At 39.4% G+C, this 13,291-nt stretch overlaps 1 protein-coding gene across 4 annotated transcripts; it reads right to left on the minus strand.

Annotated features, from left to right (window-relative positions):
* Nucleotides 1-1,521: 1,521 nt before the first annotated feature.
* On the minus strand, nucleotides 1,522-13,249 carry LOC147795027 (dynein light chain Tctex-type 5-B-like). Of its 4 annotated transcripts, XM_087132325.1 has the most exons (4): nucleotides 13,095-13,249; nucleotides 11,573-11,744; nucleotides 4,428-4,641; nucleotides 1,522-1,933 (listed from the first exon to the last, which is right to left on the minus strand). In XM_087132325.1, exons 2-4 carry the CDS (start codon nucleotides 11,692-11,694, stop codon nucleotides 1,730-1,732), a joined length of 540 nt encoding a protein of 179 aa, XP_086988451.1. In that variant the 5' UTR covers nucleotides 11,695-11,744; nucleotides 13,095-13,249; the 3' UTR covers nucleotides 1,522-1,729. The 4 variants fall into 4 exon arrangements, with proteins under 4 accessions (XP_086988451.1, XP_086988449.1, XP_086988453.1 ...); XM_087132323.1 differs by lacking the exons at nucleotides 11,573-11,744; nucleotides 13,095-13,249 and adding an exon at nucleotides 8,756-8,982; XM_087132327.1 differs by lacking the exons at nucleotides 11,573-11,744; nucleotides 13,095-13,249 and adding an exon at nucleotides 7,739-8,182.
* Nucleotides 13,250-13,291: the final 42 nt, after the last annotated feature.

Consider the following 13,291-nt stretch of genomic DNA (forward strand, 5'->3'; position numbering starts at 1 on the left):
GTTTATACCAAAGTTCTACATTCCCATACTGAAGTGCATACAAAAATATTTACAGCTTAATATTCACGCAGATAACGAAGTCTCTAGGGGAACAATGCATGGAGAAGTAATGCAATAAATTATACCTAGGATCAATATGAACGTCTGCAAAGTGATTTCTTGACTGTTCTCAATGAACTCTTAGTTCTACAAAAATAAATAGTTTTTATCCAATGTTGATTTTTTCCCCCTCTGCTACTACGACACTAGTCAACCAGAAATCAAGATTATCTCAGAGATAAGTTAGGGATCATTTTGAAAATACCTCATATCAGCAGGACGAAAATCGGTGTTAACTCATTTGAAAAGACTTAATAATCAATGTCAGGAATACAGGGCACCATACAAGTCTTGAGGACCAAGGTTTTTTAGGCCAGAAATGCTAAGGAGCTGCAAGTGAAAAAAAGAGAGGGCTTTCATTTTATTCTTGTTTCCATACAGAAATGGGCGCCATGCAGAACTCCACAAAACTTTATAATCTGCAATGAACAAACAATTCTTTAATTTTTCACACCCCTTTGGCCGTTAACTCATTTCTGGAATTAAGCCAACATCCAGGTTTTCCATTTAAAATGCCCTTGCAAGAGAATTGTGACAGTAGAATAGTTACAAACTACACATGGCAAACCTGTAGTTTTTTTAACCTGTCTGTGTTTCCTTTTTGTTTTTCTTTTTGAAAATGAAGGGAAATGCATGTACCTCCTGGTGTTCAAAGGACGCCTTCAGAAATGGTCACTATGAACACAGAAATACAGGCACTTTTACTTCCTTTTACCAACAGGACAAAACTAGTTCACAATAGAAATCGAAAACAACATTCCAGCTTTTTGTGTTGAATCAAGCTGTTCAAGGTTCTCTGTTCGTGCATCACTGCACATATATTTCAATAACACTATGTATGTGTGATACCTATAGGCTACAAATGTTGAAATTGGGCAGAGTAAACCAGTGGTGCGAAATTTATTCATGTGTGAAAAGGCAAAAAAATCTTGAACAAATTAGAGAATAAGCTACATGAAAAATAACTACTAAGGCTCATGACAGGTAACCCATGGACCCGCTACAAGACCAAATGACAGCCATGTATCTGTTCCCATTTATTGGTTTTATTGTGCAATACTTCCAGGGTACCAGTGACTCTCGGCAACTATGTAGAAACTCCACTGAAAGATTTCCAATACCAATACTCTCTTTAAGCCTGTATTTACATTTACATGTTCCCCCTCCCCTTCACAAATTGAAGCTGACGGTATGCGCCATGTATACCCTGGAAAACGTTCACCGGTCTCTAGGCAGCACAGAAATCTTTTGCTTGCTAAGCGAGTGGTATGCGAGAAATCACCCGGAAAACTGACTGACATGGCTTGATGACCTTCTTCACCAAAAAGGATTGCATGTGAAATCACAAGGCACGCAAGCCATGTACATCTCAACTCAAACAACTCTGAATGCCCATGAAAAAGCCCTTCGGACAAGTTGGACGAGCAGAAATATTCTCATACTGACTGTCTGTTTTTATCAAAACTGTACAAATTCATAACATAAAATTTGAGTAGCCATTGGAAACTCAAAAGTGATGACTAACTCTGCCAATGCCAATAATACAACCATTAATGTACTATTTCTAAAATCCCGCAGACAGAGTCCATTACCTCACATCCCACGCCCACAAATGTGTTCTCCTGCAGCCTCATTCGTGGTAGATACCAAAGACCATTGCCGTGGCAAAAAGAGAGTTGTTACGGAATTCGTAGGATGAAGAGTTGTCGTGGGCTGCATCCCACAGACATCTACTGCTGATCTTCAGACCCTGATCCCGTAGCTCGCCAATATGCACAAGGGCGATAATCTTGTAACGCCCCAACTGGAGCTCCTTCACTCTTGCCTTCACAACCTGAAGGAATAGAAAATCAAACTTTCTTTCAATCTTGTGATTTTCAACTTGGCTCTTAGTTGACTGAAATGAACATAAATCTCCACACAGTCATGACTACTTTTGATCCCATGTAGTTATTGATATATTGATCATTTCTGCTAATGACACCAAGGATTAACCAAAAGCGCCCTAGGCACAGCGCAAGCCTGAAGAAACCTGTAGAGAGGAGACTTTGAGAAGCAGTTAAACTTTTGAAGCTGAAAATAGCTAGTGAAACGCTGAAATGTAAAAACACTTTTGTACAGACCAGGTGTATAAAAAAGCTGAAATTCAGGGTCAACATCTACACAAGAAAGCAGAAATCAGCTAAAAAGCTGAATTCTCATACCCCTGATGACTTTTACAGGTGGGAGGAAAACCCTAGAGGAATGTTCTGGGTAAAACCCACGGAGTCAAGTAGGGACTGAAAACCAGATCCACACTGCAAAGGTGGAAGGCAAGGAAAGAACCACAACGCCAAACCAACGGCCAAACAATTTTCATTTTATCATTATTTTCAAAGTACTGTTGCCCCTCCTCCTTCCTGATTATGTTTACCAACTCATCAAAACTGATTGCTAAGCAAATCTGTGCAGTAAGCAGAAATTTGGCGGATAAACTTGTCAAAAGAAATACAGTTTATATGGATTTTTTGCTGGTAAACTAATTTGCTAAGCAACTTCTTTTTTCGGAGGGGGGGTTGTTTATGCTTACAGCATCTCTATAAATAAGGGCCCAGGTTCAATTTTATCAACAAAAGTGGACCAAAGTAGGTTGTGTAACTCCACACCTCTATGTTTGATGAAAACTTGTTGCTTGAGAAATATCCAAAGTTCAATGCCACCAAATGAACGTGTCTATAACTGGACTTCCAGAACCCAAAATGCTATGCAACTCAAAACTGTGTTTATTTGCAGTACAGCCAGTATTTGGTCACCTTGACAACCAAAATCATGCTCATTAAAAGTTTCAAAGTAATGTCATGTGTGAGTGTTATGTACATGTACAGTTGACCAAAAAATCAATCATTTTGTGGTAGGCTCCAGAGCTATTCGTTATCCATTTCATGAAACCTGGAAGAAATGTATATGCACATTATTATGAATAATTCAATTCAATATGAATTTAAAGTCAAGTCTACTGTGTACTATCCTGCACATGACTTATAAATATTCATTTTGTCAAATACCATTAAGCCACACCCCTTGCTTCTAAGCCACACCTCCCAATCCAGCCCCCAATCTGACAGTGGTTCAAGGATTTTGTGAACGCTGTTGTCAGGCAGCTTTTTTCGACTCAGCAAACACAAAGAACACCAAAGGGCGGGTTAATCCATACTCCATTCTTTAAGCTGGATATTGATTCATGGATTTTCTTTGGTGGTGCAGCATAAAGGTTTTGCAGTGAGATTTAAATCTTTCATTGGATTGAAACTACGCATGAACACACCCAATTTGGTTGAAGAAAAATGGGTTCTGAGGGACACAAATCTTCATTTTGAATCTATTTCATTAATAGGCTGGTCAATATAGTTTTGTGTAGTGATATATATTGTCCTGAAGCACGTTTAGTAAGAGAACATCACCTGGATAATTTAAGGGCATTCAACAAATACATTATTTGGGATAAAAACAGGTGTGATGTGTAAGAGCTTCAATGTGACTGTGATAAAACACAAGAATTTAAAACAAAAGACAATGAAAACAGTTACTTATTCCATTGAGTGGGACAAGATAACAGACTGGGAATTTGGAATGAAAGCTTCTAGTATTCCTTGCATGAGAGACCTCTGCTGACACACATTTACTTGAGAAGAAAAATTTAAAAAAGTGAAATTTAAACTGAAATATTCGTGTAAAGATCCAGAATAAAATTTTGAAAAGCTTATACTGCTTGAATGACTTCTTGAAAAGAGTACCTCTATATCTTCAAGATAACGGACAAAATTTACTGTAAAATCTGATGAACCAGATACATGTATCAAGTGAACAACCAGACTCCAGTAGGCCAGCGTTGGGATGGGTGTGGGTGTACAACCAGTGGCCAGTGAAACATGGATTAATTCACAGAAGATGTTCCAATTATTGCCCACATCAACAAGCCTAGTTCACAATATGTGACACATGAATGGCCAAAAAATAAACATTTAAATACTTTGCATTCTCTTCAATATTTGGCAAGGAATGAGACCATGAGGAAAAACATACAGTAGGTAATACTTCAAGGAAGACCCCCCAAAGTCCTATTCCTAAAATTCATACTGTACTGTCACCATAACACGAAGGTGTTTTGCCATCAAATCACCTTTCAACCAAACAAATTTGGATTTCTAACGTGACATATCCCTTCCTATAACTGTAATCCACTCATTGTGTGACTTATTCACTACTACTTCCTTTGTTTATTATCTGAGTAATGAAAGGAGTTACTAATACATTCCACTGGCGGCCATGACGGGGGAAACAATACTCACGTCCGATATCGTCTTTGTCATCTGTTTACAGAGCTCAGGTTCGTATTTCTCCTCGGCCAGGTAATGTTGCAGCACCTCGCCTAGGATGTCTTTGACCGTGTTGACTGGAAAGCGCTTGGTGGGTTCCATCTGATACGTGGGCTCCAGTTTGACGCTCGACCCTTGCTTGTTGGGGTCCGCCGGTTCGTCCATAAACGAGACGGTGCTGACGGAGCTGTGAAGACAAAAATGGCAAATCCACAAAATATAATGGACATTATAAATGATAGAAGAAAATAATCAAATGAAAAAAATGGCTGTGGGGAACTCAAAGGCCCACAAGGTCATTTGAGTATTACTTTTAGAAAGAGTGTTGACAGAATATTTGCACCGACTGAATCTGAAAGGTGTCGAGTTTTCCTTCGCGCAAACTTTCTCTCTGAAAATTTACAGAATGGTCCCTGGTCACACTTTAATTTTTACCCTGAAATGTTGTTTCCTTCTAAAAAAAAGCTTGTCAGACAGTAATTTTGCAATCTTTGGGAACAGTGTGACCTTTCTTTCTCAATAATTTGTTCCAGCTTTGGGGGGGGATTCAAGCATTCCATACATGTGCACTGCAATTGGTTCTGACACAAATGTGTCAGATAAATGTTAATTATGTTCCTCAATATATAAGTAATTACAAGCCATGAAAAATAAATGTAACTAGTGATGGATAAATATGCAATAAAAACTTGACATTTCATTACCGGAAATATTTACATTCACAATCGTCTTCAGCCTTTTGTCACAACTGAATGAATGGGTCAAGTTGCCTGTCTGCTTCTCAGTTGACAAGTTACAAGTTTACAACTACTTACCGCTTGCGTGATTCAGCATTCAGAAAAGAATTGACTCTGAGTCTAAAATTGTAATTTAGCATCGCCATGGTTACTGACGTGGAAGTCCAAAACAAAGTTATGGGGAACACTGGCATATGTAAGGCACTCGGAATAGGGCTTCAACTGTGAAAAGCGACTTGTACTGAAAAAAATCAAAATGCTAACTGCTAAGCTTTGGCAAACCTACATAGTATTTAAAAAACAAAATTTGGAAATTGTCTCCTATCTGCTCCCTGGGGGTCCCCGTTAAACACATAATGGCCAGCATTCCCCTTCAAAGAGGCAAAAGGTAAGTGTGTGATGCCTTAAACACACATTCAAGCAGAACTTTGGAACTTCAAAGGGCAAAAGCAAAAGAGTGTCGCTGGAGTTGCGGCTTCCAAGTTTGGATTACCTCAATATGGCTTTATAATGAGTTCAATGTTCTATGTTTATTATTTGGTTTGCTACACAAGCCCAAATGCAATTGTTCTGTGCTGGGAATAAACTTTTAAAAACAGTCATGGTGAACAGGAAGAGAGCAAAAGAAGTCCTGAGAACTGCTTAAGTCTGATTATAATTCGGAGCAATGTTTGGAAAAAAATATTGAGTTGTTGGCATATTTGATGTTCTCTGGTATTCATTCATATTTTTCCAACCAATGAAAAGCACGACAGAGACCGTGTCCGAATCACTTGGCTGCGGCTTGAAATTACACACGAGTCTATGGTAGGGGCCACAGCCAGTTTCCATAGAGTTGTGTGTGATTTCCGGCCGTAGCCAAGTGATTCGGACACGGCCTAAGATTCTGGATATGAGAATGCCATGTGATTGCTACACTACATGTATGCATTTGACTAAGGTGTCCTTGGCTTATATTGGAGGATCTGAATAATTACCTTTCTAAGTCCCAATATGTCCTATAGGAAATCCTGAAGCATTTTTTCCAGTGTTACATCTATTTATAGACCCCTTGCAGCTGGTACTCGGTAATGGTTATTGTAACATGGCAAGGAACCATTTAAACATGGAATGCAGTCCCTATAGATACTCTTAAATGTTTTTTTCCCATTATTCCAAGGAAATGCTCAATGGCCATCGCTTTCCAGACTCCCCACATTGTTGATCAAGTGTGACAATGGCTTGGACGCATAACTAGGAGCCAAGACTATTCCTTTGTAAAATCATGTCCCAGCTCCTGTTGGTGCCTATCACCGATTGGCTGCTTGTTATATGCAAATACAAAAAAAGAGGTAACTTTCTGGCCAATGAGCTTTTCCGATGTACACGAAAGGAATACAAGGAAAAATGAGATAAGGATGCAAAGTTTGGGTGATTTTTCTTACAGCTTTTCATTTTATCATCTCTTTTGATCTCCTCACTTTTTGTAATCTGGACCGTGCCTTACATCATGGACAAAGATGCCAGTCATTCAGTCATTTCAATCTAGGTTCTAAAGACTTCTAGTTTTACAGAAGAGACCACCACTACGATGGCACCACATTAAGGTATATGTCTCATGTTTTCTTACACTTAATGAGACCAGACTAGCAAGTATTAATACCCTGTGGATAAACAGGTCTAATTTATGAGATGTGCATAACCTGTACGGGACTGTGGAATCATAACAAAACTAGTTTCTGGGTCCATTATTTTATTATTTTGATAAGACACTGTGTTTTGCAGTGGTTATTCCTGAGAAAGAAGTTTGAATTTCACCAGCTTTAGTACATGTGTATCATAAAGACAACTTTCAAAATTCCTCTAATTCCAATAATTCTACAGAAACACAAAGCTAAATACACACAAGGGTATTTCAAGGACAAAACAACATATTTTAGAATTAAAACTGACACAAGGCTGCTTAGTAAAAACTGTGATGAATCTGTGTAACATGAACACACAAAAAACTGACCTTTTATTAAGTTTCATAACAGTTCATGTGAAAAATAGATGAAACTGTTAATTTTCTCAACCAATTGAAAAAAAATACTTAGATAATGAAATCCATACATCTCAGCTACATAACCAGTCTCAAAATTTTTTCACAAATATACATTTACATGTACATGTATAAAGGGATGAAATCCCTTTACAGTTTTATATAGTCTTTACAGTCTTAATTGAAATGGTTAACAGAAAACAAATTAATTTGCTAATTAAAGAGGCTTATTTCCAGGAAACACTATATACGTACCATACAAAATATTCAGTCATGCCTTTTATTTAAGCATCATTACATTTCAGCAACCATCTGCTTGACACTTGACATGAGTTTCATGAGAGCTCTTTAAAATAAGATCTCATTACATGAGGCATCATTACAATGAAAAACAACTACGTTTTCATTGGCACAGTGAGCAATAAGATTGAAGTTGAAACTACGTATGTCAACATTACAATTGGCAGGAAAAAATGGCGACTGACGCACATTACACAACATGAGAAAGGAGAACCATAAAAGAATACCTTTTCCTGAGTTTGGACAGAAATGAAATGGTATGGGCCCTCGATCTGATCGTTAGGCCCGTATGGGCCGGAAGTGTCATACATCGGCTTCGTTGAAGCTGGAACGTCATGACGACAGAGCTTCCTCAAGGCACAGCGAGAGACTACAGCCTGGCAACCAGCTGACAACGAGCCTCTTGAGGCTCTATGCGACCATGACTAATTACACCAGTGCGCCAAATTATTCGCCACTTCAGGGTTCGTGTAGGAAAAACCTGCCACTGTCTGGCTCATTACACTAGTGCCAATTACGACCACTCACTGTCGGCCTACAATTCTACACACTGGGAAGAAAACACAGGTCGTCCCCAACATAAGCTTTTCAGGTTTGACCACACATCTTCTGCTAGTCATTTGGTAGGTCAGGACCAAAGATTTGTTCAAAGCAATCTCTCATGTGTCTCTAATTAGAACGATCAAAATCCGATCTTAAGCTAAATCGCCATCCAAAGTGCAGATAGTATCAACGCTAAGTAGTGCACACATTGAGGTTAATGGCTAGTTGATTAGTGTGAACTGGAGGGTTACGATATTGATGTGGAACACTTTGTTTGCATAAAAGTGAACCCTTCGCAGATAGGCTTTAAAATTTTATCAGCCTTTTCTTTTTGCATAGAGATCAAAAATTAAACATTACTACTGACGCCCTATCTTGAATGGATACCTAAGAGAATGCTTGGAACATAATGCAAAACAATTTCCTTCGTCAGCTCCATCATCATTTTAAATAATATGCCATCACTTCTCAGTATGAGGGGGTCAAGAAAAAAAAATTCAATACAAGAAAGAGGCAACATTCTCTAATTTTTGTTGAAGTACATGCACATGTACATTTGTATGTTATCATCACCCAAGACCATGTAGACTGACTCAGATGAAGCTTTTTACTGCAATTTCCATGAAGTGTCATAATTCACCATGCTTACGGTAACACTGGTTTCAACAACTGAGCTGTTGCTGAACTAATCCTCAACTAACCTGACTCGACTCTCAGTTCTTCCCTTGCCATTTTGGACCGACAGCCGATTAGTCTGTGCTGGCACACTGGGCCGCCGCCGACTTTTGATCCCACGCTGCCGGGAAAAAGAGTGCGCGGCGGGTGCAAACATGACCACTGCTGCTTGAGACATGGCGCAGAGACAGGACTGAGACGTGTGCCAAGAGAAGGAGCAAGGTCCGAGAGAGAGCTACACGAAACCCTGTTCCTGTGACAATGACGTAATCGCGGAAACTGGCCTTCTCAACCACCTCTACCGACCTCCCTCATCGTCAAACACAATTAATAATGAATTTGGCCCATATTATTCAAGGCATGCAAATTTGCTTCCTCTTGGTACACTTGTGTACAAACAGCTTTTAACCCCAACTTTTAAATGAATTATATATTACAGTAGCGGTCCTTTATGTGGGCTTCTCACTTGGCAAAACTGTGGGGCAATGCATTAATTAATTATACAGTTCCAGCTTGAAACTGGTTTAAAGAGCCCAAAGGAATAAATAAATGATTGCAGTTGGTCAAGGAGTCTGAGGAATTTACATGTATCTCCCAAACGAGTCTTCAGATGGACCGACTTGTGAAACACAGCAAAAGGCTACCTTAAACTGTCACAAGAAATTGCTGGCAGATACCAATACAGGAACCCAACATGTTGGGTCTTATCTTAAGACTTAAACTGAAAATCATTATTACACAATTAAACCTGTGTGCAAACAAAAAGGTTTGACATCAACCTTTGATCGATCAATTCTGTTATGATTGTACTATCTAAGCTGCAGACAATGTGAGCTACATGTATAGGATTTCTTCCTACAAAAAGACCTACATGTAAGAGCAAAAATCAATATCCTCAGCAGCATATTTTCAAGCATCTTTATGTTACATTTGTCTATAAGGGGAAAGGCTGGGAGTCATTCAATGTGTTATATTGATACATTAGAACAGCACGGTTACTACAAAAGAAGAGGTGGATATATAAAGTGTCATGAAATACGAATAAGCATCTACCCCACGCGGGACAATGAGAATTGCTGCATGCATGGCAACGTATTTAATAATGCATCTTTCCAAACCACTGCAGAACAATTTACATGAGAAGGGAAATCAATCAACACTCTGAATACACTCTTCACCCAGTTGATGTCAATTCTCCATTAGGCCACACAGAAAGTGTTTGTGTGTCCTATTAGATTGAAAAAAGGGTTGGCCAGCGGATGACTATGTTTTGTGTTCCTCTCCATTTTGGCTCGAATTTTTCAACAAACCATATCAGGGTAGCACAAGGATAAATCTTTGTGTGTGTGCACTCATCAGTAACAGCATAAATGTCAGCATGTGTAATCACTGGTATCTAGGTAAATACTAATTGCCAATGTGTACACAAAAATTAGGCTTTACGGTTGGCACCATACTTTTTTATCGGTTTGAAACAAAGTTGTTCATCATGTTTCAAGTTGAGTCAAGTAACCCCCAAAATACATATTTTTTGTTCGCTCTAAACTAACATATAGGGAAACTGACTTAAGGTGCTTACAGAATGAAAACAAAGGAAATAACTGGAAAAGGATTGAAACTAGCACGACTTTCAAACACCGAGCCTGTGCTCAACATATATAGAAATGTTTGACCTGCACGAACAGCTGATACAATTTGATCAATGGAAAATTATTTGTATATACAAATGGTTTACTAACATTGAACTTTACGGTAAAAAAAAAAACAAGTACAGACTTGATCTCATTTCATGAAATTGCAAATTTCAAAAACAATCACCTACACTGTATCCTGGAAAACTTCCTACATATGGGTCTGCAACGAGCACATTGGTACAAAATAAAACACATACGCAACCACTGTACGCAAACACCCACCCCATGAGACAGCAGCCATAAGACACGATTTGCAGCTCACAACAGTAGGTCTTCAAAGCACACCCAAGTGCCCTTGTGCACAACATTTCTACAGACAGGTGTTTTTCTGACATGATGAAACAGATCTCTCCCACGTCACCAACAAGCGCGAAGCATTGCTTCATCGTACAATGGGATTTTCAATGACTGCAATTTTGTTGCTTTCCTGGTTTCAGGAACACTGAATAAGAGAACTAAGAAGACATATGCCTCTAAACTACACTACATGTACAACGCCAAATGCTTTGGTGTGTCTCTGACGTATTTCATTTGTCATTTTTAATGAGGGTAGGCCTCAATCTGCTACAGGAATGCTCTCCATGGAGGTCCTCGGGTATATAACGTAACTTACAAATGTTATAATGTAATTCAGGCATGCAAGGGCACCTCATACAGCCACCAAACCGCCCACATCTGGAGAAAGGAGACTAGTACTAGTAGTATGAGAAGCAGTTACAGTTTTAGAGTTGGGAGGAAAACCCCAGGAGAATATTCTGGGTAAAACCTACGGAATCAGGAAAGCCCTACTATGCCAATCTGACTCAAGTCATGCAAAGTAACTTGGTGAGCTTACAAAATGGAAACATTAGGGATTCAATGACTCATACTACAGTGCACCTGTAATCTCCCTGGAAATAGAAAAGCTTGATGTCCAAATAAGGATAACTTGCAATGAACACTGACTGATCACTGTGATTGCTCTTCTTATGCCAGTAGGGTGGATAATGTTAGTCATTCACTCCAACAAAGCTCTTGAAGTGCTGAAAAGATTGATTTGCCCATTTATACGTTGTACCTAGGGCTACCATCATGCATTATTTCAGTTACAATCTTGAGACATTAAGATATTGAAACTCTTCCCAGATTTGGAAAAGTCCACCTACTCACCCGGTATGTTTGTATCTTCCTCCATATTCACTGCCGCTCATTAGCGAGGATGCACTGCCGTGTCTCTTCAGCAGTCTTGCTGCCTTGCTGCGAGCCATGTCTGAGGCTTGCCTGTCTGACATGCTTGGTATATTTTGTAGGTTTAATGTTACTGGAGACTGGTGAACGTGACCTGAAACAAAATCAAACGCAACCACCTTACATGGACATACATGAACAGTCAAGATTCTTCTGCAGTTTACAGCCAATGTTAAAAACATCTTAATTTTTCTTTTCGGTGATTCGATTGACTTGGATCCGGTGTAAGACTGCATGTGATGTCCTCATTCGGGGTTTGTATTCACCGACAACGACAAGGGAATAATTTCCAAAGTTGGGGGACCATTCAGGTATCAGCCATTACAGGATCTGCCAAGAGTGGTGGGGGGGGGAACAGGGCATTAACCCCAAGTCAACAAAGTGGGAGGGGGAGGCAGTGGTCCCTCCTTCCATTGCCAGTCCTAAGCATTCACACTGAGCCATGAAGCAGTCATCTTGGACCAATTTTGAAAGGTGTTTTAGGTTGGAATAGACAAATTTGACAATTTTGCATGTTGTGAGTAGCCACAAAAGGACTGTATGTCTAGTTCGGCTGAATAATATTTACGCCTCTAGTGGATCCTTTGCTTTATGAATGTTTGCTCCATGACCTGGTGGGTGTTAACTTGAAACCTTGACAGGAAGGGAACATATTCAGTGATATTGGCCTGACAAAATGTCCAAAAAAGGATGAACTGCCATTTTTGATAGAGAGACGCACTCTGTCAAATTTATGCCTTGCATGCTCAAGTTGTCCCGAATCCAGTTTGTAAACGATCAAGTTGTCTGACATCACTGGACAAAGTTGGAAAGAGTCTCTTCTTCTTTTTCCAGGTGGTGTGCCAACTTGATATACTTGACGACTCAGTCACATTAATGGATAGGCAGTTCTTGGATGGAGTGCATGATAGATAGAATAGCCTACTGTTTACCACTGGAGACCCATTTGCTAGTGAGTAGTAGTAACTAGTATTTGCTTGAACTCTAATAAGGGGATATGAGCCTCCACAAGTAATTTGGGAAGCCCGTTCCATTAGAGTGCGGGAGAAGAATGACATCAGGTATATTTTCTAGAACAGAATGGAATTTTGTATTATTGTAAGCTTGGAAATTCTCCGACTTCAGTAACAATTCATTAACATTCTTTTTCAATCGGCCACAGCCATTGACAGCCATGAATTAGAAACATGAGAAAGAAGATCCGCTGATGGTGGTTAGACCTTACATTCTACAAAACGATTGACCGATTGCGCGCCCATCAACGGAACTCCGCACGTTTTATTTCCCATGTGTCCAACATTATCGAACAATCATGACAAACGTGACATGGCGAGGATGTCCAGTTTACCGACAATACATGTACATATGTTTACTGGCTTAGCTTTTTTTTCTAATTTTATATCATTAAACAAAATACTTTGAGAACATGGAATTCTGAACTTACCGGTCAGTTGTGCATATTAAGACCTAGCTCGTGAAGAAATCCCAGCAGATCATAAATACGCCAGCGTTTCCTGTTTTCCCGAAGATCGATATTCCCCAGTAAATTCTCTCGACTGTTGCTAATGCTGGAGCATAAATGCAGCGCCACCAACGGCGTAACCTCGGCTTCGTTTTCTGTATCGTAGGAACCGTACACAA

This window comes from Acanthaster planci, unplaced genomic scaffold (genome assembly GCF_054643075.1).
Source record: "Acanthaster planci isolate LZ-2023a unplaced genomic scaffold, COTS_SCS Contig211, whole genome shotgun sequence".
In the NCBI taxonomy this organism is placed as follows: Eukaryota; Metazoa; Echinodermata; class Asteroidea; order Valvatida; family Acanthasteridae; genus Acanthaster; species Acanthaster planci.